The 26,320-nt window shown below is 45.6% G+C and overlaps 1 protein-coding gene across 2 annotated transcripts in view; it reads left to right on the top strand.

The window, feature by feature from the left end:
- Positions 1 to 12,176: 12,176 nt before the first annotated feature.
- NDP (Norrie disease (pseudoglioma)) overlaps positions 12,177 to 26,320 on the top strand; it is a 20,518-nt gene continuing 6,374 nt past the window's right edge. The window contains exons 1-3 of one of the 2 annotated variants that reach the window (XM_009583790.1): positions 12,194 to 12,254; positions 23,037 to 23,093; positions 23,720 to 24,074. In XM_009583790.1, coding sequence (XP_009582085.1) covers positions 23,901 to 24,074 — 174 coding nt within the window. In that variant the 5' untranslated portion in view covers positions 12,194 to 12,254; positions 23,037 to 23,093; positions 23,720 to 23,900. Of the gene's footprint in view, positions 12,255 to 23,036; positions 23,094 to 23,719; positions 24,075 to 26,320 lie in introns of both variants that reach the window. The other variant, XM_009583791.1, reaches the window with a different exon arrangement.

The following is a 26,320-nucleotide window of genomic DNA, read 5'->3' as shown; positions in this document are numbered from 1 at the left end:
CTGGTCCTCCAGATAGTTGAATGGGCTTGACCTACTTCCAGACATGCATGAGTTTCCATGACTATTTGCAGATGACAAATCCGGGTATGGGCAGCTCAGACACGCGCAGTGAATGCAGTGGTGATAACAGAGGCTGAGGTGCAGGAATTGCATGCACGGTTCACAACGCCTTCATTGCACTAACAGTCTGCTCTGTGGCTGCTTTGTCTGTATCATATCGTGTTGTACACAGTTCAGCATCGCTAAAACAATCAGTCTTGCTGGTTATGAGAGTATCTCTCTTTTGATACCTAACTTTGAAGGCCACCGGTTTTAAGCCAGAACAACAACTGCAGAAGAACAAAATGGCAACAATTCCTACGGACTGACCATCCCTTTTCTGTGTTGAACAACAGTAAAATAAACTGCAACTACCATGTCCCCAAACTCTGGAGGTTTTTTAGAAAGCCTAGAGCACAGCCATGATTCCTTCCCAGACTTACTGTGAGAAATCAGCATCCTACAGTGCTATGTTTTAAGCATTGAAACAATACCACTGCTCCATCCCATTCATTGGATTTATTAGATTAATAAGTATTGAAAACACCAAATTAGATACTATCACTGTATAACTGGAGGGCTAAATTTAGAGCTGGTGTAAATTTAGGAGTCTCACTGATGGAATTAATGCAAGTCCTCATATTTTGCAAACTAGGGCTACAGCCTTGCCGCTTTACTTTCCAGAGTAGTCTTTTGAAACAGAAGGTGTGAGCTTAGCAGTTTGAGGCACTCCAGTTCCACAGCATCTCGTACAGTCATTGCAAGTGGATGTTACAGGCTGGTAGAAGATTGCAACCCCAACCTAATCTTGCACAGGTTGTAGCGACCCGGGGTCTCAGTGCAGTCAAGGGAACTGTGAAGGCACAGTTGAGGAGGGGGTGAATAATCAGAACTTTTATGAGCTTTGGACCCATTCTGGCTAAGCCAGTCCACGGTGCAGAGCTGTTGGCAGTCACAGCCAAATCTGTGCAGCTCAGAAACCAGGGAACCTGGCAAAGACCTTTATAATTAATTTGTTCATTCATTCATTTATTCGTTCATGTAGTGGCTGAGTTGTAAGTGATCAGCATAGCCCAGCAAGAAAGTCTGCAACTCACAACCATAATTCCAGCTGTTACAAAAGCATCCCAAACAAGTTTCCTCTTTCTTTCCTACCAGGTTAAACAATAAACATAACAACTAGGAATCAACAACACAGAAGTTAATGCCATATAGGCAATGTACTAATTAGTGGCACTTGCTGAGCCTCTGAAGAGCTTTTCGCTGTTGAGTGAAGGTGTTGGCTTTGCCTGAGACGTCTGCACTGGTGCTGTTAGGAAGCAGCAAACCCACTGGCTGTCCTGAGCTCTGGAGCTCAGCCCCAGCCTGCTGCAACGGGACAGAGCAGGGGCTTACAAGGATGGCCGGTTGCATTTCCAAACCCATACCTTAGGGTCTGACTTGTCCCTATGAGGCTGTGCCCTTGTCAGATATCCTTACATCAGGTACAATGTCTGTGGCAAACCCCAAATCTTTCCGCCTGTTTTCCAAGGATTTTCAGTTAATGTACCTGAGTCCTAGCCCCAAGGCCACGGGCTCACAGCAACATCAGTAAGTCCTCTTTTCTCCTCTGTGAGGTTTGTCTTGGAGGCAGCCAGTTGGGGTGGTCCAGAAGAGAGCCAAGGAGTGGGCATGGACCAGCAGGAAACCACACCTGAGCTTGCTGCATCAGCCTCTTCTAGTTAGCAACGTGCCCAGACCCTTACAGCCCTTCCTGTGTCCTTCAACCTTCAAAGATTTCTTTTAGGAGAAAATTTTCTCTTTAACACTTACTAGGTAGTGGGAAAACCCGGTCCCTTCATCCTGGCCAACAGCTTGAACCGCTGTCTCTGGGGCGACAGCCTGGGCAGCGCCTTTGGCAATCACAGTCTGCACTCGATGCGATGGCATCCAGATCTGCTTTCTCCTTTGCTCTTGGGGCCATGGACAGGCTCCTTGTGCAAAATACACAAAATGCTGATCTCCAGGGATGGGATTCACTCATCCTTTGCTGGGAGGTGTCTGTGAGAAATTTAATTTTAGGCTTACTCTCAGAGCGGTGCAGGGTCAAGGATTCTTTAAAGGTTTCTTCCTCTTTCACAAAGTCTTTATTAAAATTTACATACCATGAGCACTGGCTAGAGCTGCCCACGAGCCTTGTCAGCTTGCTGGTGCTGCGGGTAAGTTCCCCATACAGGTCACCATCCCAAGGATACTTTGCATCCTTTCCTTGTCTGTTGGGATAGATGTATCAGTAATGATTTCAGCCCTGCCAGGATCTGCCTGCATCCTCGCTGTGCTATTCCCCCTGCCAGGCATGTGATTTCTGCGGCATGGAGTTGGCAGTCATTGTTACCTTTGCTGCAGTCCCGGGAGGCTGAGCCATTTCCCGAGCTCGGATCTGTAGATTTTCTTCCCTTTAGACCGCAACTTTGTGTTTGGAGACCAGGAAATTTTATGCAGTCAAAAGGTGGCTTTTCTTGAGAGGTTTCTTTTCCTCAGAAACACCTCCGGTTTTGATCACTGCCCCGATGGCATCTCTGAAATAAGGATGCTGAATGCACGCTCTGTTTCAATACCGGCTCCTGCCCAAGAGCACTGCCTGGTGTGGCAGGTGTAGTGTGCATTATCAACCGTCTCCTAAAAGCCATTCCCGCTGGGAGGAGAGGAAAACGTGCTCTGTTCACGTACTGACTTCATTTTCCTTATTTGTTAAGGAAGTGACATTTCCTGCTGTGATGGATGCGGAGTCCCTCCAGGGCTGAGTTTCTCCCTGGACCCCTGATTCCCAGGGCAGTGCGCTTGCAGCCCTCACCCCGGGCTGGGGGCGAGAGGCTCCAGCCTCCCCCATGGAGCAGGGATGGGAAAGGTGAGGAGCTTTTGTGCTCTGTTCTGTAGTTTGCAGAGACCATCTCTACTCCCTGGAGTCCCTCAGCCTTTTCCACTATTGTTTTGATTCCACAGCATTTGCCCTGGGGATGAGATCAAGGATGTGACATTTTAAAAATCCCTGACACTATCATGAACTCTCTCTTTCATTTGCACACGCCTTTATCTCCTTCAGTGGGGAACAGCCCTTCCAAGCCCTTTCTTTTCTTACCTTATGCTGCCTGTAGCTTTTCTTTCAGTGCTCGTAACCCTGTCAGACACCTTATCAGCCTGTGCAGCTCTGTCCAGCTGAAAATTGATTATTGCCATTTGCCTACGGTCTGGTTGTCCTTTTATCTTCTGCCACAGCATTTTTCATGGCTCCTATGAATAAGCCCCTTCCCTCTAATGGTGCTGTCACCATCCTCCTCACCCATGCTGTGCACCACAGGTTCGTGTTTATTCTTTCTCAGACAACGTAATCTGTTGTGATTTTATATCTTTTCCCAAATGCCAGGTGTAGCTGCAGCTTGCCAAGGCATGTGCATCATATATGGTCTTTCAGTGTCTCCCAGCACAGAAGACTCAGCTTCCCCTGCCATTTCAGGGCTCTTTTCTGAGACGTTTCAGAGTCTCTGCCCGTCCTTTCATCAGCCTCACTCTGTTCTGGTTGACTTCCTTCACTTGGCAAATCCTCATTCCTTTCTCCAGAGTTAATTCTGTTTCCTGCAGTAGCCTCCAGGCCCTGCCCCAGGCAGCAGCTGCAAGGCAGGCTCTTGCCAGGGTCCGCTCCTGAAGCTCCTAAAGCTGTAGCTTTGGCTCTGCCACCTGAGGGCAAACTTTTCTTTTCGTACCCTCTATTTGAAAACCTCTTATTTATCTTTTTAGCTTTTAGATGAAGTACAGGACTCACATTCCTACAATGGTTTCTTTGCCCAGTAGAATTGAAAATTATTTGGAAACACCAAGGAACGGCTCTTTCTCCTGCCTGTCCTGCCTTTTGCTGGCAACCTCTCTTACCCTTTCTGTGCTCACTCTCGGCACACCACAGTTTATACCCTCTTCTGGTGTCCTTTCCAGCTCCAGTGTGTTTCAGCTCTGTCAGGTCTTTTGCCACCTCTGGTCTTACACAAAGAACGTTTTCTTAGTTTATTTTGCTCCCGAGGCCGTGCGCTGCTGGCCTTGCTACCCTGTGGTCTTGCTCATCACAGCCCAAGCTGGGGCCAAGGAGGATGGTGAACCCCTTGGCTTTCCGTGGCCTGTCACCCCTCTGTGCCCTGAGCATCCCCCTGCAGTCAGCAGGGCCCCAGGAGCTTGACCAGCCCTGGAGAGTGGCTGGCTTTTCTTATGGGGCTCTTGGTCGCGCACAGCATCGGGCCTGCAGAGCATTTCTCCTTGTAGGGAGGAATCCAAATCACTCCTTTCTAAAGGTAGTAATGAGGCAGTGGTTTAAAGTGCTTTTCTCAAGTTCAAATGTGCTTAAATTTATGACCGTATGAGTCTTTACTCTCTTTCTGTACCTGAAGTCTGCCTCTGATTTACACTTGCAGTTTGAGGCATATTCTAGATCAGAAAGATGTTCTTGTTTTTATTTGAAAAACAAAAAAAATTCATAAAAAATTGCATAAGATGCCAAAATTTCACTCACCTCAAAATCCTTAACAAGATCTGTATAATTCCTTATTCTAGGCTTATAGCATGGTGGAATAATTAAGTTCACATGTTCATTTGGACTGAATAAACTGCAGTACTCTAAGGAAGACCAGTGAGCTTCACCTCTGCTGTGGAGACCAGAGGGCAGAGCATCCAGCTGTCAAGGAGCAGGCAGTGGTGGCACCAAAGTTGCACCTAGTGCAAGGTCACAGGTTGCACCAAAAGCCACAGAGCATTGCCGGCTCTCATTAGGTGAGGATCCGGCCCATGGGCTGTCTCCTTCTATGGCAGCAAGCTACCTTCTGCAATTTTGGCATCTGCCAGCACAGGCATATATTGCGTTGAAGCCGGGGTCCGCTGTGTACAGACATGTCCTTGTGGCTCTGCTCCCACCAACTGCTGGGGCTCCAGGAGTTCATCTGAGTTCAAAGGGACTTGTGTGTGTGTAAAACTAGAGACTAGCACTGATTTCAGTGCAATTAGAAAGCTGCCCACAGGGAGTGCCAAAAAAGAACTTGTTTCTCGCCCTGTTCAGTAGGTGGGAGTTTTGACTGGGGACATTTGTAAAGCTGGGATTTCAGTGAATTGGCCAAAATGACCATACGTCTGAAGAGCTACCTGCAAAGAGGTATTAAAATGCACAGGTTTTGCAACTGAGGGTGCAGGCTGAGCATCTGACCATTCCACCATAATGACTTTTGTCCTAATAATAACTTAAATGGTTTCCTAAACATTAACTTGAACTTGCTCAAGGGAATGGCCTTTCTTTGCTTATAGTAATTTCACATAAAGTACAGCATGCACATTGGAGGGTAACTGGAGTTAATGTCAATTATGAATCACCAATTTCCTGCTCTAAATAGCATTTCTTCTCAGCAGCTTCACAGACGGCAAGCTGCCCTGCAGTTTTAACCCAAATTGTTTAGCTGAGACTGACTCTCATTTATTGTTTCCTTTTTAAACATGAGGTTTGCACAGGGAGTGGCCACACAAACCTAGGTGGTAGACAAATGAATTGGCTTTAATTTTCCATAGTAAATAGCATAGAAAAATGTTTCCTCCACTTTGCTTATTGCATTTTTACTGCAACAAAATCGCATCATGTGGGTATTGGCAGGAGACTGCAACAAAATAAGGTTGCCATTATTAGCATCTGGCTGGATCTTGCCAGGTCATTTTTGCTGTTCTGAGTGAATTTATGGGAAGGCTTTTGTCATTATGGAAATGTTGTTCAAATCACAGTCCTGACCTGATATTATACTGAGGAAGGCAACGATGCCCTTCTCAATTAAGTGGAGATACTCCTGTCACCTTAGTGTTTTCTCTCTCTCATGCAAACCGTCCTAGAAATGGAGCTACAGTTTGACCCTCAGCGATATGCAAGCTACAAGGAAGCTCTCAGGATCTGACCCTTGCTGAGGGAAGCTACTTTAAACCACATTTTGAAATGTTAACCCCCAGTTTGTACTCAGGCAAAACTGCCAGTTGTGCCACTGGACGCTGTTTAGGACTTTCTGACAAACTCTGACCTCTTGAGGAACACGGGGGACAGGGAACAGCAGCAATGTTACTGTTTGTGGTTTGGGATGGTGGGGTAGAGAGACCAGCTTTGGCCCCCAAGATGCACCACAGAGCACCCACATGGGGAGGTGGAGATGCAAATGCTGGAGAAGCATGGGAGAAATTGCCAGAGACGCCACATGTAAGCTGTATCCCAAGGTCCCAAACTCCACAATGGAAACCTGGGGTGCATGATTGCGAGTCCTTCCTACAAGAGACTGGGGTTAATACAGCCTGCTTTTAGATGTGGTTTGGGGATCCTGTAGGACGGATCATAACTGTTCTTTGATACTCGGATAAGCATTTGACAGACTACAAGTCTTCACAGAGAGACTCTTTCTGCCTCTATTGGATGGAAGAAATAATACACTGCAAATTGCACCCTGCACATCAAGTGTCATTATCCCACGCTGTTTGACACAAAACTTTCCCTGCAGCCTTGGCAAAAAAGCAAGATATTTAGCATCAACCTATCTACAACTACAGATATCTGGTATGTTAGTTATCTACCACATATGCTTACAAGATAATTTGAAACAATCTTAAAGGTGGAATTAATCTGCCCTAACCAAGGCATCCAACAGCTGGATGACTAAATCTGAACTAGTCACTCTTGGCTCCCTTTGTTATTAATAGAGATAAATGGATACTGCCAAAAGGCAATTCCACCTGGTCCTATCATCGGCAAGTGAACGGCTCTTCGGGCAGTACCTACTTGTGGTTTCCACTGACAATAAGAGGAGCAAAGTTGGGACTGAGATATCTGACTTCAGGAAGGACAGATAAATCCCACAAGTGTCTGCAGAACTGTTGATCCATATTGCTGAGATTCGCAGAAACACGGTAGCTTTCCTCTTTCTCCCTTAGATGTAAAGAAGTGGCAAAGGAGACCAGAGAGGTGCAGCCAGTCACTCCAAAGGTGATGGAGAGAGGGATTATGGTGGCCGCAGTCTCTTCTAGGAGAAAGAGACTGTGTCTTCCAGCAGTCTGAAGGTAGAAAAACTCTCTTATTTATGATTTTCTCATAGGATTGAATTGACTTTTTGTCTGCCTGCCCTGATGTTAGTCTCTCCCATTGGTGTTTCAACCAGCTGCCCAATTTCAACCAATTGTAACAGCAAAGCAAAGGTCTCCGAGAAAACTAAGTTTCTAGACACATTCTTGGATATGTAGGGAGCTGTGCTTAGGCAGGAGTGTTGCATCCTATTGCTGTGCTGCAGAAGGAAACTGAAGCACCCACAGTTTAGCAGTCTGAGGAGGTGAGGAGCCACAGCGTGCTGAATAGTGAGCGCGTGCTTGCTAGCCACGGAGGGCACACTGCCCTTGCTCAGCCAGCAGACTTGTAGGGGCTTTAAAAGCAGTTGAAAATTTTGTGGGAGAGAGCAAAGGCAAGGTGGAGCATTACACATCATCAAGAGATGCAGGGGTCAGGGAGTTGAAGGTAACGTAGTGTCAAAACCCGAGTGGGTAACCATGAGGGACATAGGCTTAAAAATGTGTCGGAACCCAGGCTTCTTCATTGTCCTATCCAACCTGTTCATCACGGCTCTGTGGTGAGCACAAGGGAGCCCGAGTGTGACTAATGGCAGGCAGCGACTTCATTAGGAGGGCAGAGCAGCATCTTCATGCACTCGAATCACTCATGCTAACCTTCCCCCACCTGACTGCCGCCCGCCTCTCTCTCACAGACCTGTTCGAGCCACTGTTCATCCAAGATCTCTCCTTGGTATATTGTTTTCCTTGTCAGGCTCTTGAGCTGGTCTTTTTTAAGCACCGATACTCCAACACCATTTGTGCCTTGTAGGCAGCACAGCACAGGGGAGCTCTAAAGACCAGATCCCACTTCTTGCTGAAGGAACCAGGGGGACACCAACTTCTGGTCCTGCTGCGACCACATTTTCAAGTCAAACTCAAGTCCGAGTATAGTCCAAAGACAATAGACTGTGGACTATACCATAGCTTCTATGGTAAAATGAGTAAGCAAATAGTTCAAACCCAATTTTCACAGTCTTCTCCATAGCAGCCTTATTCCCTAGATGAAGGGAGCCTTGCTTTATAATGGCATATGTGTAAGGCACTGAATAAACATTTCCAGATACTGTGTCTTAACAACACACATCCATGGATACATATAAACATTGAAAGAAGAGGCCCATTTAGGTTACAGAAGAATATATGTGTTTAGGTATTTAAATATCCTTGCAAAATGAATCTGAGGGAACGCATAATGGGGTGACAGAGGAGATGAAAAACATTGAGTGCCTAAACAGGCTTTTGTGCCACCTGGTCCTGCATTGATATATGTGGGTATGTAATTTTATTTATTTGGAATATCATTTACCTAATACTTATTTTGATTATTAAAATGATAGAAAATGCTTCCTCTAAGAATTCTGGGTACCTCTTGTCTGCATGAAGTATATATTCATTACTTAAGTATTATGTTGCTTATTACTGTAGACTATCATTACAATACTTTCAGTTCCTCCTACATTCCCAGCTACGAAAAGAATACTGCTACCCAAGCCCCAAATATAAACCACCCTTTATCAATTCAATAACGGAACAAAGCATCGTCCTTCCCTGAACCGCATTCCTATACATCCTACTCCCTCTAACTGCTTGCAGCAATAGCGTGCGTGTTTATGTCTGTGCGTGAGTGTGTATCTACACTTAAAAACTGTCCTTGTGTGTGTACTTCATTCATGGTCTTCGCAGACACAACAAGCACAGATACTCAGTAGTGCAGTTCTGACAGTACGTTTGATGATATGAAGGTCTGTTATCCACTGTCTCAGAATGCAAAAATTGCCTGGGGAAGACTACAAAATGGCAGCACTGGAGAATCCTTCAGATGAAAATGAAAGATTGATTTTGCTGCAGAATTCTGAATGTATTTAACAACACGCGCACGATGGAGAGGTGAAATCCTGCTCCTTTGAGGAAGCAACACAGTGCTTGATGATGCTAGGGCAAAAAATTCAGTCCCACTGAATTGCAGGTAATGGTAGTACAATGCTTTTCTGAGGGCAAACGTAAGTCTTATAGGTCATACAGTGGTGGAATAAGGAAACCTGCGCATTAGGGTTGCAGGTCTGCAACACATTTCATGGGGATGGAACAGGGGAGGTTAGTAGAACTCCATGCAGAGGTAGATCTCCATCTCTTCCAAATTACATCCTGAGTCCCTGAGGGGGGAATTTATCTCACCTAGTTTTAGCTATTTAGAAAAATAGATATTTAGTCCAACTGAGTCAGCAGAATATCTTTGGTTGTTCACAGAGAAAAAACTGTTATTGATGCCAACCTTAAACTGGCCTGAACTGAAAGTAATTTGGGATGGAAACTCTCCATTTGCTGCTGGGAGAGCCTAAACTTAGTTTTCAGGCAACTACTGCTAAGTGAGATAAACTCCCTCTGAAGGGAACTCAGATCAAAACTGATGGCAGCAGTTAGATCTTCTGGAAATCTTATCTAATATCTGGGGCCACCTCAGATGTTTAATCATCTTTGAAAACTGAGCTCTGAGCTCCTGTGCTTTCTGCTTTTATTTGTTTCTTTAAAATGATTGTTTTTATGGGTGGGATTAAGTCATAGTGGTTGAGAGAAGATGAAGATTTATGAACAGCTATGAAAAAATTACAGGCCATAGTCTTCTTGAGGTGGGGGAGAGGCTACATTTGATGCTTCTACTTTTGTGCTTGTGATCATGTATAAGTTCATTCAGAAGGCCACAAAAGAGAGGGTCAGTTTATAAGTCACCAGCCTGTGAGGTCAATTAACTGCTGATTAACTCCCACTTACTGTCAAACACAGTCTTGAAGCTGAAGATAGAAAATTGAAAACAACTGTTAATTTTTTGAAAAATTTTTGGTCCAATATCTGCAGATTTTCCTGTATTAGGAGTTGGTAGCTGTGGTAGCAAACCGCTGAGCACTACTTCTCAAAAATACCACTTTTTGAGGTATTATTGATAATTGTTGAGTATTTGAAGTATGCTTAGCACCCAACAAATAACTAATGCAGATATTGTCTCCTGTAGATGACACAAAGATAACAAACCTAAGCTGCACCAGTAAAAAACCTAAGCATCATTTTTAGTAAGGACCATGAGTAGGATATCTACTGTCTCCTGGAGGATTTAATCCAGGAGCTACTTAGCCAGGCTTTTGTCTTGAACATGGCAGGTCCTTAGGGCAAGCACCTAGAGTATGTGAGCCACTTTCTTTCCCATGGAAAAAGAGAGACAACCTGGCAGCATAATGACCGAAGGGCCAATATCCTTAGTTTTAAAAGAGGGTGTTGGCTAAATTAAAAAAGATTGCTATGTGTAGTCTATCTGTTTAAAGTAAGTGTAGTGTCAGAGCATCAGTGACATTTCAGCCCGCAGCTACAGCACGGCAAAGATGCCGGTGAACTCTGCCATCATCCACCCTGGGCAACCGTGGTGGCATCTGCGAGGGAGGCAGAGAGCTGGTACACAAATGTTCAGTGAGAGAAACCCAGGACTGATTTAAGAAGCAAAACAATGTAAACACTGAATATGAGGGGAAAAATATGCAGCAAAACTCACATCCTGAGAATCTCGGTCCTAAGAGGACCGTTTGCTTATCCCACCAGCCAAACCTGGCTCTGCAGCAAAGCAAGCCAAAGAATGTCTCCTTTATTGTTTCCATGATGCTTACTCATCTACAAGCCATTCCCCTTTTAGATTATTCTATTTTTAAGGCATAATTTCCATCTGTTCTTTGATCTTATACCACATAAGACATTTAGCTAATAACATCATCCATCAAATACCAACTTTCCTTTGGAGTTCAAACACAATCGACACAGGACCCCGTCCATCTGCTGGCCAGTGCCTCTGAACAGATCCAGCTTGTGAATGGCCAGCTATGTCGCCTATTTTTTAATTAACCGGCTAAGGTCTGTGCTTCCCGTAACGCCGCAGGACGACTAGGGGACACTCCAAAGGGAAGTGAAACGCGCTCCTCTGTGGAAGTGGAGAAGAGGGTTTGGTGCATCCAGAGCTGCGATGTGCTTGTTGTAAGTGGGGTTTTCCAGTGGATGGAGTCTGCCTTCAGCCCCTCAGGGAATTAATTTTTGCATAAAAGATGCAATATTTATAGAAAAGGTTTGAAGGAGAACTGTTTTCAAACTTGGCATTCTTCAGAGGAAGGTGGGTAAAGCAGAAAGATAATGTTTGTTTGACATTTTAAATAGCTCTGCTTCTGTGAGTAAATCTGACTTTATTTGAGAAAAGCTTCAGAATTTCAGGGCAGATTTGCAGAATTGCAGATTTGCAGACAAGTATTTATACAGAAAAAGGCTTGTCTGCTTACCCAACTGGAGAGCTAGGGAACGTCAGATGATTTAGGTGACCAACTTGTAGTAAAGCAGCACAGCTTGAATTAAGGATATCTGAGATCAATCAGAGTTAAAAAAATTCTAAGAAAAACCTGTCAGAAAAAAGGAGATCAATGAGTAATCTGGGGAAAAGGCAGTTTCTCTATGGATATTTTCCAAGTACAAACAGATACCAAATTTTTTAAATCGTTACTTTCAGATCCTTCACTGAGCTCTATTACCTTGCTTCTCAGTGGTTTGCTTTATCTTGCACACAGTGCATTTGTTTAGGAAGGAATTTGATTCAGGATTTATATTCCACTGTCTTACGTATGCCACAGCATACATATCTCCAGATCTGAAACAATAACAACAACAAAAAAAGCGCCTACATTTCCTTCTATTTCCTGGCTTGCCAATAATAAGAAGTCCCTGCAGAGGGGAGCTTGGCTGGTGGTGTTTTGTGATTTCTCAGATAACAAGAGCTTCACATTTCTGTGGAATTCCCATTTGCCAGTGAGCTGCTGCCGCCGCCGCTGCCCTGATTGATATATGACTGCAATGGCACTTTTCCATTTGACATTCCCTCTCTCTCCCTCTCCCTCTCCCTCTCTCTCTTAAACAACAGCCCTAACTTTTGTGTGTTGCAAATATAAAAGGCAAGCCATGTGACAGAGGGACAGAAGAACAAAAGCATCTGGAAGTAACTGGACCTCTTTTTAGCTCTCCGAAGAGTTTGAGGGGAGGAAGGAGCGGTGCATTTTCCAAAGGTAAGCAAATAAGAGATTCCTCCAGATTTTAAGTACTACATGGACTTAAACTGAGTGCTTAATCTCTTTATCTGACAAACATATGTTCTTCTTGTACCATTTTTTAAATTAAAATGTGTTGATGTGCAATCGACACAGCTCTAGTACCTGTGTCTCCTTCTTAAGCTTTAACTGTATCCCCTGTCTGCAGGATACCTGTACACAGTCAAATAGGTAGCCCAGCGTGCTTCCGAGCAACTTGGTTAAACATCTATTCTTCTGAGCATGCCGGGCTCATGTCTGCAGCTCTGCGCTGGTCCTAGCTGTATGGCTTCGGAGTGAATGGACGTGCTGGACTCTGCCCTGAATTCATCGGGAGAGTGCCAGTATCGCCAGCACCCTCTTTGTCCCATTACAATAGGGCTCTATGAACACAGGCAAGCCTGCTAGTTTAAAGCTGGACAGTTTACTTTTATCACTACTTATGCACGCTGTTCTCTCGCCAGTCATCTGCCGGAGTGCTTAGAATAATTTGAAACAACAGGCAGTATTTATTTCTAGCTTTGTGTGTCATGCTTCGCAGGAGCGCTCTTGATTTGCACATTATTATTTATCCAAACTTCTGGGAAGCTTTACTATGGACTGGACAGCACTGGTTGCGGATTAGGACAGATTTAATATACACTCTTGATTGGCTGAAACCTATGAGGAAAGCCACGGTGTTTGCCTTTGCTGTAACGCCGAGGGGTATATTTAGTAGGTAGCCAACCCCGCCAGCGTGACACGTAATGCAGCGTGGCTGTGCCGTCGGTAGCTGACACGGGAGGATGCTGCAGGACCCCAGACCGCCTGCTGAAGGAGAGAGGGAGGCTCTCCTCATTTGCTGGCAGATCGTTTTGCTGTGCATCAGCGTCAGAGGCACGAGCGTAACTGTTCTCTGTGTCTTTGGGACAAAAGAAGAGTTTCACTGTTATGAGCCCAGCGATAAAGTGTCAGCGTAGTGTAACTGCGAGGCACGGGAACGGACACTGCCCCGAGAGAGCCTGGCTGAGGAAGAAAGCCCTGTCTCCCTGCTAGGATTCAGGTGAGTGAATTCATCCTATAAAAGTTCAAATTAATGGGTCCAGTAGCAAAAAGAGAGTAACAAAGCTGAACCATGGAAGGGCAATCTCAGTGCTGCGTTAGCTCACTGCTGTAGCGTCAGCAAAGCAGGCTCACACAGAGGGTGTGTTGGGGGGGTAATTTTCTTGTGGCAAATCTGAATTTGCAAGACGATGTGTGTGGACTGACTCTTGTGGGACTGTCAGGCAGATTTCTTATCCTGCCTCTCAAGTTCATTTAAATTTCTCCCATAGCCTCCCCATAACACATCTTACTTGTTTCTGCCTGGGACAGATGGCATGACAAGTAACTTGTTAAGGTTTCTGCAGCTCTTTAAAGATGAAAAAAATGTTTCCTATACGTTAAATGTTACTAACAGTTCCTAAAGCTTTGTAACTGTCCCAGTGGCTGAGAGGTGAGAACTCTGCATATTGGAAAAGGACAGGCAAATAATTATTTAAAACCAACAGTGGGGACAAATTCACTTCAAACCAGTTCCTCATTGCAAAGTTATTTTCTAATAGAAGCAACACAGCTGCCTGGTTGGGTCAATAAATGTGGGTGTAATAATGACAGTGCTGTTACTTGTCCTTCCTCAAAAGAACATCTACATTTTAGGACCTCTATTTGTTTTTTCTTTTGAATTACTAACGATGCTCACTTTTGCTCAGGCTGTGGAACCTTACTCATATCTGTGGGCAGTTACACACATGAATAATTCCCTCGACTTAAATAGAACTATTTGGTGAGTAATTACTTACCAGCTTGAATCAGGGGTTCCCAACGTGACTTATACATACATTGCCATGCTCTTGCTGGAATAATGAAATCTTATTTGCAATACTGGTATTATAAGAAGATGCTTTTAGATTTTCCAGTTAAAAGCAAATGTGGAAAGAACAGATGTTTCAAGCTTATAAGATAAAATGCTGCTGATATACTCTAGTTACAAGCTCAGATCTCTCCCTGAAGGTGTCCCACGTAGGTTTCCTGGATTTGCGCAGCGCCTGGTTTTAATCAGATGCACGTACGCTGATGATTCCCCCTTGCAGAGCAGGATACTTGTTATGGACAGGCTTGTGTACAGTTTGCAGTAGCAATACCCCAGGTAGCTAGCTACGCATGGCTGATCTCCACAAAAGCCATCTGCCCCACCAGAACAATCCCTCACCTGCCATGGAGGCTTGTGAAAGCACCTGTATGTTCTTGCTCGCTTGAGTTGCCAGGATTGCAATCTCTTTTGCCCAGGTGGGAGGGAAGCGCGCCACCTCCTCAGGGGCTGGCGTCGATGCCTGCAGTGACTCACTTGACAGGAGTCCTCCTGGAGTCGGCTTCATTCCCCATTTCCCCTGGGGCCCACTGTGTCCCCTCCCTGGCTTGCCTGCTCTCAGATGCACCAGGAAGTGCTCAAGGTTGTTCTTGGACCTTGAAGGGAGTTGACTATCTATGGTGCAAAGCTTGCATGAAGCCACTGAGACATTTGTTTTTGCAACAAGTCCGGTGGATTATTTGTTTAACTGAAAGAAGAAGAAAAAAACTCCTCTTTTTTTTCCCAAAACTACCATTGTAATTACAATTACAAATATTAGATAGTTGTATTACAAATACTACAAATTCCTCTGCCTCTAATGTCCTGCTGAGTACGAGGAGAGACTTGTCTCTATGAGTTTTAGAAAATTTTGCTACGTGAGACCGTGCCACAGTCCCATGTTATTTGAGTAATCCACCTCTTGAGCGTGGCTGGAAGCGGCCACATCAAAGAAAGACCCCATGGCAGGCAGCTACAGGGTAACTTGCTGTGGTGAAGGATTTTTCCCTAACCCCATCAACTGAACTCTCAGAGTCCTAAGAGTTTATAACCCTTCCAAAAACTCTTTAAAAATACAACCCTTATGACTGTAACCCTCCCATACATAACAAGTGCTTTTGCTGAGCCCAGCTAAACTTTTGCCCTCTGTGATATCTTGTTCCACCGGATCATTGTCGGTTGCGTAAACATGTGTTTCTTTTCATCAGTGTTAAATGTGCAGCCCCTCGGCTCCCCTACCCTTCTCCACGTCCTGGTATCTCAGGATGGGGTGAGTGGCCATGCCCAGATCACCTTTTTTTCTGCTGTCTTGCTTCCCGCTCGACAGCCCTTTCGCTGCAACTCAGCTCAATGGTAGAGGAAAGGTTCAGCTGGTGTCAGGTTAACTCGGGTGCCTGAGTCTCCCCGGCCAAGGGCACCCCACTTTGCCCACGCTTCTGTGCACGCATACGAAGAGATGCTGCAGTCTCCGCTGACTATGATCAGCTGTTATTTCCTTTTTATATGTGTCAGTGTGGAACATATTAAAATTTCTCAGTAGTGGTATGTTAGGAATCCCTCTGATGCCCCACCTCTAACTTAGCAGAACAATAAAAGCAAGGTTGTAGTAAGCCTTTGAGCAGCTGGCCGTCTATATATTCCTTCTTTTTTCACATAATCTAATTCAGACTATTATCCGGGTAGCAGTGGCACTACCACTTCCAGACACCATCAGTCCTTGTCCTGTTTGCTGGAATTTTGTTGCGTGGCACGGAGATCCTTTCTACCACAGACAAGTGTAGCCTTTCTTCTGGTGTCAGGGTATCGGGCTGCTGGTGCCATGGAGACACCGGTCCTAGGAATTCCACCGCACTGCTATTTTTCAGCTTCTCTTTGTTATTTTTCTATTTGCATCAATCATTGTTACGGCTTATACTTGTCACATTTACGTGCTTATTATTACTGAGCTGCAAACTGTGTCAGTCCGGCAGTGCGGAGGCAGCATAGGTTATGTTGCCCTTTAAGACATGTGAGTTGAGGATCTGAGTTAATGCCTTAGCTCTGGTTTGGCAAAGGTTAAGCATACCATGGCAGTGACAATCGCATTACTGTCATAGAAGCACAGCTCAAAGAGAGTGGGGACCTAGGGGAATGCTGTTCCCCTTGTTAGAAGACACAAAATTGTTACTATGAGCCAAATATTTAGGTTCCTTAATTACCAGAGGCCGAGGTGTATGGATGGTGGTCTGAATTTTGCCTGTGTGTAAAAGAAGAGAGGATTTTGCCCCTCGGGTTGGAAAAGAGGGAACATCTCCTTCAATTGTGTGCTATGATCTCCAGCATGCATAACACTCTGCTGGTCCTGGTGGCAGGGATGTCTTTGCTTAGTATTAAGGAATAAGAAACCCATTCCTATTCCTGCATCTGTTGATAGCTACAGTCCTTTGAGTTCTCTCGGAAATACGTTAAATCAACCTCTAATCATCAGGCATGCGATACAGTAAAAGACAGAGAATGAAAACCTCCCACCTGCTTGTAACACACTCCAACAGGTAGAGGACACATGCCCGAATGCCCTAGACCTCTCAGCAACTTGTCATTTGGCCAAGAGTCATTTTTCCTCATGTTGGGTCATAAGACTAAAGTAGAGGTAATTACTGAAGCAAATCCTATAGCTAATGCTTGGCTGGGAATATTTGCACTTTAGCCAGCAGCCACTCTTGCTGGTTTGCCTCCTGGGACGGATGGGCAGCCTTACTTAGACAGCTCGGCTCTGCGCCTGGTGCTTCACCGAGGAGTGATCCCATCCAGCACCCTTTGGATGAGCAAGTGGAAAATGTATTCCTCTCAATTCCTGTCCCAGACTCAAGACCATGACTACTCTGATATTCAGCGAGACACAAGAGTAAAGAAAAAATCCAAGGCTGGCATCACCTTGCCATTAAATGGCTCTACTAGCTCATTAGAGAGAGATCCCATACATGCCCCTAATCAATCTATTTAAAGTTTCCTGGAAGCAGGAAAAGGAAAGAATAAAAACACAAGCGCTCCTTTGTCCACCAGTAGTTATTCTTTGCAAGTGTATTAAAAACCTTTTCTCCATGTTGGCCTGTGCCTGTCTGCTGGCGGGGCTCCAGCTTGCAGTACCCACTGGAGTTTGTTATTTCAACCGCCTAGCAGGAAGGCGCAGTTAGCTCCCCCCCTCTAGCTACCTGAAGGGCTGGAAATATTCTTGGAAACTTCAAAAGGAGAGGGAAGCTCAGCCAGCTCAAGCACCGTTCAGCTTAATTTGTTCCACCTCATGCACCAGGTCCCTGCCGCGTGAACACTTATGGGGGCCTTACAGGAGCTGCCCCATCGAAGCCCGGGGAACCAGTCCCATGCGTGCTCACCCCATGCATGCTGATGCTCCCAGGGATGCTTGCAGCAGTGCGTTCTTCCATTATGTTTGCTGCAATTACTATGTTGTTTCTTATGCTTCAAATACCATAGTCTTCCCATTTTTTCAGTCTGCTTAGAGTCACAGGTATTCATCGCCTGAAATATTAAAAGACTTAGTGAAGCCTCACAGCAGAAAATGATGTGGAGGAATTTCTCTCAACTACCACCAGCGCGTTTGACATTTCTGACTGCTCAGAGGTAGTGTCCGTTTTCTCTTCTTGGTTTTTATGGGACAATGGTCTGCAGTTGCTGGCTGGCAGGCGGTAGGACAGCACAGCCTCAGTAGGACCAGAAGATGTGCTTCCCTCCTGTGGACACCCAGATGAAGAGGCTTAAGCCCCTTCTTTTGAGCCTGTTTTCCTTTCTACTGCCTTTTTCCTTCCCCTCTCCCCTTGCCCACCAGCTGCTGCCAGCTCTGGCCGGGAGCGCGTGTTACTCGTGTACCCTCCTCGCAAACGCACGCTGCCCCGCAACCTGCTGTGTAGTGGGTGGATGGAGGTCCCCAACGATGGGTGAGAACATGCCCCTTGATATCAAAGGGGACGAGCTTCAGCACAGCTGGATGTCAGCGGGGCAAACGCTCATTTAGCACAACAAGGCCTTGGGGAAGCATTTCACTTATTTAGACCTGTAAGGATCTCACGCAAAATATTTAGTTTGGTATTTGCCCTGTCTTGGGAGGGGAAGAAACCAGTTCACATGCTGCATGGAAGCATTTCCCAAACAACTGGAGTTCCCGGTGTTCACCTGCTGCTTCCCAGCTGCCACATGGCCGCTCGGTGACTTTGTCAGGTGTTTTGAAAGGCGGCTGCAGAGCGGAGCGAGGATTTTGAAAGCATATGTAGGAGGCCAGCTACTTCACTGCTGGAACAGAAATGGCTATAGTAAAATAACTAGATGAGAACATGACTACATTTATTTACAGAGCTAAAACGTACACTGGAGCTGATCAAGCCTCTGAGTTGATTCAACAGAAAGCAGGACCAGGCACAGCATCTTAGGTCGTCTCTCCTACTAGATAAATTGTTCTCTTAAATTGCTCAAACGGTCACTCGTATGACTTTGTCCCACAGCACACAGTGCTTCCCAAGCGGTTCATGGGCATAGTGCAGGCAGCTGCGTGGGCTGGAAGACCTCTGAGTGCCATGGAGGCTGGAGGAACTCTGGGAGCAGACCACCCCACGCCACATGGCCGCAGCACCGGAGAGCCACTCTGGGGGGCTTTAATGTCCCAGCAGATGGCCTTAGAGCAAGACTTGAGCTGCGGACGTGAAGAACAACACATGGCTTTGGGAGAGGGGTACCCCTTCACAAGGGTAGCCCTGGCGTAAGGGCAGACCCGCTGCCGCTGTCAACTGGGAGCTGTGGTAGAGCGTGGGGCAACTCTGTACACAGGGCCCCCCCCAGCCGATCGCCCAGCTGGGGCCTTGGCAACTCATTACAGGAGCAGAAACGATGGTTCCCCAAGTTCCCTGAAAGCACAGAGCCGTTACTCAGAAAGCCGGGTGATGGGTTGCCGTGGGCCACACGAGCACCGTAGGCCACGCTAGCACCGTGGCCAGGCAGCGGCAGCAGTGGGGACACCCCAGTGCTACCCCATGCCCGGGGCTGGGGGACTGGGGGTCACCTCCAGCACAGATTGCTCCTCCCCCCCTTCCCATCCGCAGCCCCTTTCCTGGACCTTCTCATGGCAGTGGGGAGTTCAGCCCTGCAGAACAAACCCTGGTGTAACCCGAGGGTGTAGTTTGACCACCACAGTCGTTTCCACTCCAGTCCACCTTGGAATGCAAAATCCCCAAATCCTTATCTTTCTGGCCTAAACTTTTCCAGGTTAGATAAAGTTCTCGAGACATCCATTTTGGTCTCATAAAGATCTTGGTGGCATTTTTGTCAGAACAGCAGCGGCGAACAACACACGCACATATATATATACATATGTGGTTAGTGACACTTTTTTAGGGCTGGATTTTGGAGAAACTGAGTAGTCTTGCAACTCTTCTGTTTACATAACAAATTCAGAACGAGGGAACCACATGGTAGGATCCAAGTAATTGTGTTTACTAAATACGCACAGCATGCAAGGCCAGGCTTAGTTACATATACACACTGCTGCTCCAACAGGATTTTGGCAGCCTCCGAAACATAAAAGGCATTGAGTGACTTGAATTGTACCCTCATCGTCAAGCAGGAGTCTCAAACATGGAAAATGCACAGCAAACGAAGGCCAAGCTGAACTTACGTGCATGCCTAATTCACGGGGCTCAGGAGCGGGGAACAGCTAAGTAGAAGTACACCATAAATGAGCTTTTCCATTGCTCCCTTCCTACCTTCCAGGATAAAAGCTGTGCAGATCCAATAGACCTTTGGAGAATTGCTCAGCTCTTTATTTTTTCCAAGATACATAGCAAAAAGGGAATTTCTGTTTACATTCTCACAAAGTGACTGGCTAAATAATTCCAGATGATGGAATTTTCTTCTGTCCTTAAAGCAAAACAAAATCTTAACCTTCACCACTCTCTAAATGATATTAAGACTATGATAAGAAATTTCTATTTCAGCATTCAAAAAGCAGTTAGTAACAACATAAAGTTGGAAAAATAACCCTAACTCTGCCCCTATGTCCATGTGCAATACAATCTTGGATTGTATGTTCATATGGTCTTTCTTTGGGATGTCTTCTATTTTTCCCTGCAGTTTTTCGGTAACAGCTGTAGCAGTTTTAGGTAACAGCTGTGACAGCTTTTAGCATGTTAGTCTCTATGAATCCCTGAAAAATAGTTATATGGAAAGGGCAATATAAGCCTATTACTAACAACATGTAATGCCCGTATCAGTGAATTCTGAAAAAATGGGAACTAGTGATTTTCATCCACTGTTAGGCCAAATATTTTTGGAGCCAATTTTCAGCCTGAGAATATGAAGTCACCTTTTTCTTTTCACCTTTCACCTTTTTACAGCATCCTTTTCTTTACAGGATGATGTAAAAAGGAAGCATTTTAGCTTCCTTTTTGTTAGCTTGGTTAGCTTGGCAGATGAGCTGTTTACCACAGTTTTTCACATGAAAAGAAACTGAGGAAAACTCAGCTTAAATAAAAGAAAAAAACCTCTATGTGAAATTGTTGATTTTGATAAAAAAGTGTCTTTTCCAAATGAAACAAAATGTCATCGTATGTACAGCTGTAATGGTTAATGATTACAGATGTACTTGCTTCTGTTTACAGAAGGATAGACTGGAAGCTACTTATGTCACTCCTGATATCATGTACCGTCTAGGATTTTATAATTTCAGACAGCATTTCAAAAGGAACACAACCTTTTTTTTAAAAAAAAGAATGCTAATTTAAGGTGAAATGCCATTGCACAGTATCAGCTGGAAATGCAAAAAGTCATGTCAACGTACTTCATCATGGTGATGTACCTGAGTGAAAATATTTAGACTTTTTTTACGCAGTCAAAAACCTACACACTGACTTCTGTATGTTTAAATGTCCCCGTGAGACTTTTTTCCCATATATCTCAATTATATATGGCATATGTACTTGAAAAATGTATGTGTATACTTCACATAGGTATGTCAGGAGATACTGGCATGTGCAAATAGCCCGGTGTTGTCTGCAGTCCTGCTTCCAATACCTAGACACTCGTTTTGCCAGTATGTCTAACAACAACTGTACACAGTTTTTTCACAAAAGATGGGTCACATTTACATCCCTGGTCTCTCTTTCTACTAACAAATATGTGATAACAGTACTTTTTTCTTCTTTCAAAGTTTTGCTACCAAAGCCCGCTACATTTCTTTGCCAGGGAAGTATCAGGGCAATTTTAAAAGATTGTGGAAGTGTTAATGCTTTTTGTATTGTGTTGTGCTTATCCTGAAGAAGGTACAGACGTCTTCCTTTTCTCACATTTTTCCCTGCTTCTTTCCAGCTTTCTCAGAGTGCTTTCATGAGGCAGACTCTATGTCATCCAATTATTTCCTGCAGAAAACTACAGAGATAAGCCTTTGAAAACCGAGCCAGGACTCCAGATTTCTCTCACTGTATTAAATCATACTGATCAAAAATATGGAAAGATATAGAAGCACAAAATTAACAGTGGGACAGAGACAGTGAGACAGTGAGAAATGGGGATCCCTGGACGTAATATTACATGAGATGAGACCATCCAATATCAAGTAAATTTATTTGGACAGAGAGGGAATTACTGGGTGTGTAATACTGATTAACTATGTTGGAGAGAGACCTTGCCAAGCAGCGTGTTTTGGTCAGCCTCTTTATAAAGGAGAATAGGAATGTAGGTAAAAGGTTAAATATTAAAAAAAAAGTGCATCAGTCCTCCTGTTAGCTAATCCTTGGGCATCATCTGCATGAACCAGAGTAGTACAGTTCACTTCTGGGAAGGAGTCTGTCCCAGCTCCCATGACCGAGACACTTCTCTCTTACCCTGCTAAAATGTTTGGAGGGATATTTATTGACATGAATGAGACTGTGCATAAATGTATCTGAGATCCTAAGTGTTTAGTGTTGTTTAAGCTCCTTATACTGCAAAGACATAGTATTTTTTTAATGCCATATCCACTGAAAAACCTTTGCTTGAGGAAAATATACCAGGTCATAGGTCAGACTCCGGGAAAAAAATGTATTGTCTGTTAAATCCACAGTCACATCATTTTTCCTTTCCTACTTAGGCACATGGACAATAGTTTGAAACCCAAAAAAGGCTTTAAAAAATGTCTAATACACAGAGCATACCTAATTACATTTCTTCCCAGCATGAGACTTTGTATGTCACTTCAGCCCGACAAGTCCCGACTCCCAACTTGGATGAACTCTGGAAGTGTTTCTCACTGCTATGCAAAAGTGTTTGAGCAAGCTATAAAGCAATACACAAATCATCAAGCGCTCTGGTGGGGAGGCCTCGTAATTTCAGGCTGTTTGGGAGATGAGTATCAGTCGGTTTAGAGTATCGCCAGCAAACCAGAAAACAGTTTTGAAAGAGGCTTGTATAAGGCAATAAGGGCACACATCAGCTCTTTAAATAGGCAAGAGGCTCTGGGGGAGCATTTCTGCGTGACCAGGGAACTGTTATATCATAAGTTTCTTCAGAAAGTCCTCACGCTTTTAACTTTACTTATGACTGTCCTTTGCTTCATCAGGTTGTATTTAAATGGCTAATTCACAGCTCTTTCGAGCTATAGCTGTCTGTAAATCACCCATTCGAGACTACAGGCTTTGTGAGAAGGATCGGGGGCTGTGATGAAGCAGCTGAGGGAGATGCCTTCCTTTCCCTGCTGGCACAGAGCTCCGGGCAGCATTTCAGGGGCTGTCCTGCGCCTGTTTTCTGGGGGATCTCCTGGTCTCCAACATGTGCCAGAAATCCAGATGCCTGGGTGGATATCCACATGTCTCCACCAATTTTTCCCAATTGATAGCTGGGATGTACTTGGGTATTATGGAATATAATGTATTTTTCAGATGCTGCACTTTAATTAATGGGGAAGAGACTGACACTGAGCAAGTGCAGCCCGATGAGTAAGCAAGTAAAGCATGCCCACCTGTGTGCGTGGGGTACTCAGGAGGGCAAGGCAGCCAGAGACCTAGGTAGTCCTCCAGGCAGTGCAGGTCGGTGCTCAGCAAGCTTTGCTCATGCCTGGGCTCCGACCCCCATCCTGGGGGTGCCCCTTGTCCCGGGGAGACTGGCACGCAGCCCCTAGAGCCAGGGGTCAACCTGCCTCCAGCCTTTCCATGTGCTACAGAAATTCCCATCTGTAATGCAGGAGGCAGCCCGGCTTTGCCCCCCTTTGACATTTTGGGCGGATACACAGGAATCTCTGATGATTTGCAGGAATCTCTGATGTGTTACTAATCACCAGTTTTGAGGAGAACCCATTAGGGACATCACCAAGTGAAAAAGATTGGCATTGCACCACTTCTGATGTTAAAAGTCTCCCCAGTAAAACGACAGAGCAATGCTGAAAGTAACAAGGCCTTGACATCTCCTTCCTAATGCCATATACTCTACCTACTGTGGGAATGATGCTCTCTCAGAGTGTGTACTTTGGCTAGCAAAAATCCTGTGTGCCTTAATATTATTTATGTCTGTTTTTCTCCAGAGATCTTTTTGGTCAGGATTGTGATTTATGTTGTTTTTATTCCAGCTACACAGGAGATTCTTTGACGGATTACAATCTCAGCAAACTCCAACTCCAGAAGAAGAATGACAGCTAAGAGACTTAAACCAGACTTTTCACCATCCTGGAAAGGAACTGGCTGCCAGTATTTGGAGTTTTTTTAATACTCTACCTCCCTCTGCTGTTATCAGCTAGAAGTTCCTCGACAATGGGAAATCATGTACTTGCGGCTTCGATTTCCATGCTCTCGCTCCTGGCGATGATGGGAGACACAGACGGTAAAACAGACAGTTCCTTCATGATCGACTCCGACCCCAGCCGCTGTATGAGGCATCACTATGTCGACTCCATCAGCCACCCCCTCTACAAGTGTAGCTCGAAGGTAAGGACTTCCCTCACCCCCTCGCCGCAGGGTGCTGCGTCGGCAGAGTTGTTAAAATGAGCCATTTTGGGTGATTTTCTCTGCATGAATTCCTTACTACCAAAATCTAGCTGCAGAGACATACAGATGTAGAGACATCTGAGTGTGTACATCAGAACTGGGACTGGAGAGGAAGGCTCTTGACTCTCTTTTCACCATTTCAAAAGAAGAAACACACCATGATGGTAAAGCTAACATGCAGTAAATGATAAGATTCAAACGAGCACGTTGGGGTCTCAGCCGTCGGTGCCAAGGAGATGGGTTAGTTTGGAAGTTTAGATCATCCCAGTCACCCCCTCCTTCAAGTGAGTCTTTAATCTGGAGTATGTAAACTTATAACTTTCGAGATGAAGTACTGAGATAAAAAATCAAGCTGTAAAATGGTAATGAAAAAAGAATGTGAAAAACATTGCTAATTTTTTTCCCCATTTAATTTCAAGGCCTTTGTTTTCATGCAGAATGACAATTGGATGTTTACTGTAGGGCTTAGGAGCAGAAGGAATTACAAGATTGCCTTTCATTTGAGATTTCAAGCCTGAAAAAATTTGTGTCAAAATGGTTTAGCGGACTGCGCATGTAGCCTACAGTCACTTATTTCATTGCGTGGAGAAAAAGAATGGGGAGAAACAATAGGAAAATCCTTGCTGGTCCCTTTCGTCTTGTCCTAATTTGTTCTAGCTGAGTTAACCCAGTGTGTATTCAGATGTACAGTCTCCGCCTGGACCATCCCTCTGTCCTGCGGAAAGTGGCTTTGCCTTATGCGCCCACATCCCTGGATTAACAAAAGCAAACAACCACCAGCACCAATGCTTTTGCCAGCCCTGCGCTGGGTAAGAGAGCGATGGGAGGCAGATACGCGATGGGGTTTAGGACAAGAGGGCTGCCTGCGGTGTTGCCTGACGGCAAACCCCAGCAGAGTGATCCTGGGAGCATTTCCGAGGAGAGAGGATCCACGCAGTTCAGACAGATACAGCGCTGGCTGCAGAGACCCCCATGCGCCTTTGTGTGCAGAACCAGTTATTTGCTTCCCGTGATCGGCGCAGGGGTGAGGTAATGCCACAGGTTGCAGCAAGCCATAAAATTTAAAATAAAGCACAGAGAGAAGCGTCAACAGAAAATAAGATCCACTCAGGCTCTGCGCTCCCCCTGTGCACCAGGACAGCTGCTGCCCTGGCTGTGCACCCTTAGCAGGGCTTGCCCTGTGCCTGCTCACCAGAGCAGGGCTGACGGCCTCGAAATCGGGCACAGGGGAAAACCCCGCTCTGGGGTGCCTTACACCCATCTCACAGTAGTGCTGTCTGCCTGGCTTTGCATAAGCATGCCTGATCCACAGCAGTGGGAATCAGAGAGTTTTGCCCTACTGTTTCTGAGTTCAAACAGTAAAATCATGCATTACTTGTGATTCAGGAGAGATCTTTTGGTTTGCTTTCAGCCTAGACTAGACCTTCTTACCATCTGCAAAACACCCAGCATTAACATACAAAACTGCAGAGATGTATCTCTGTGCAATATTGATTTTATTGCCGTTGACCCCAGTGAGAGGCAAAGGTGAAAAGTGTAGGTATGTGGGTGGTGTGGGTGGGTTTTACTTACTGGTACGTGGGTGCTAGCAGCCCTCTCCTCTCAAGGCATTTCAGATCACCTATTAGACCTGAGAAGCCATAGCTACTGTGATGCTTTTGTCCAGGAGGGCGATGCTCCACCCAGCCTGCCCTCACTCTCGGCTCCCTGCTCTGCCAGAGAGCAGGAGGAGCTGTGGTATGTAGCGTAGGCAAGACAGTAGGTAGCCTCCAGAGGCCTTTTGGTCTCCAGCTTTGGGTAGGATCCCCCTCTGCCCTTCTACACGCAGAAGAGCAAATGAGTAACAAGTGGCGACTTCACTAGGGGGGTGAGAAATGCAGAGTATAACTGACCTGGGCACACTGCCTCGGACATAAGAGGATAAACACAAGTCCCAGCCCAGCCCCTGAGGTAAATCCATCCTGGAGCATGAAGGATGGGGCTTCTCCAGCACGGGGCCAGAGGACTGCTGTATCCCAGTCTCTCCTCTTCCCTGGGCCACCACCCACCCGCCCCCATTCCCCGGCTGGAGCGGGTTCCCACAGCATGGCTTTGCCTCCGCTTGGCCCCTCATCACCACCAGCTCTCCAGCGGCCACTGCCACAGCCAAGCTCTCCTGTTCCTGGGCCAGCCGGGCGCTCGGCCCA

Source organism: Fulmarus glacialis, unplaced genomic scaffold (genome assembly GCF_000690835.1).
Source record: "Fulmarus glacialis isolate BGI_N327 unplaced genomic scaffold, ASM69083v1 scaffold21558, whole genome shotgun sequence".
NCBI lineage: Eukaryota > Metazoa > Chordata > Aves > Procellariiformes > Procellariidae > Fulmarus > Fulmarus glacialis.
Note: the sequence above shows the minus strand (reverse complement) of the source record. Positions and strands in the feature narration are given on the sequence as shown.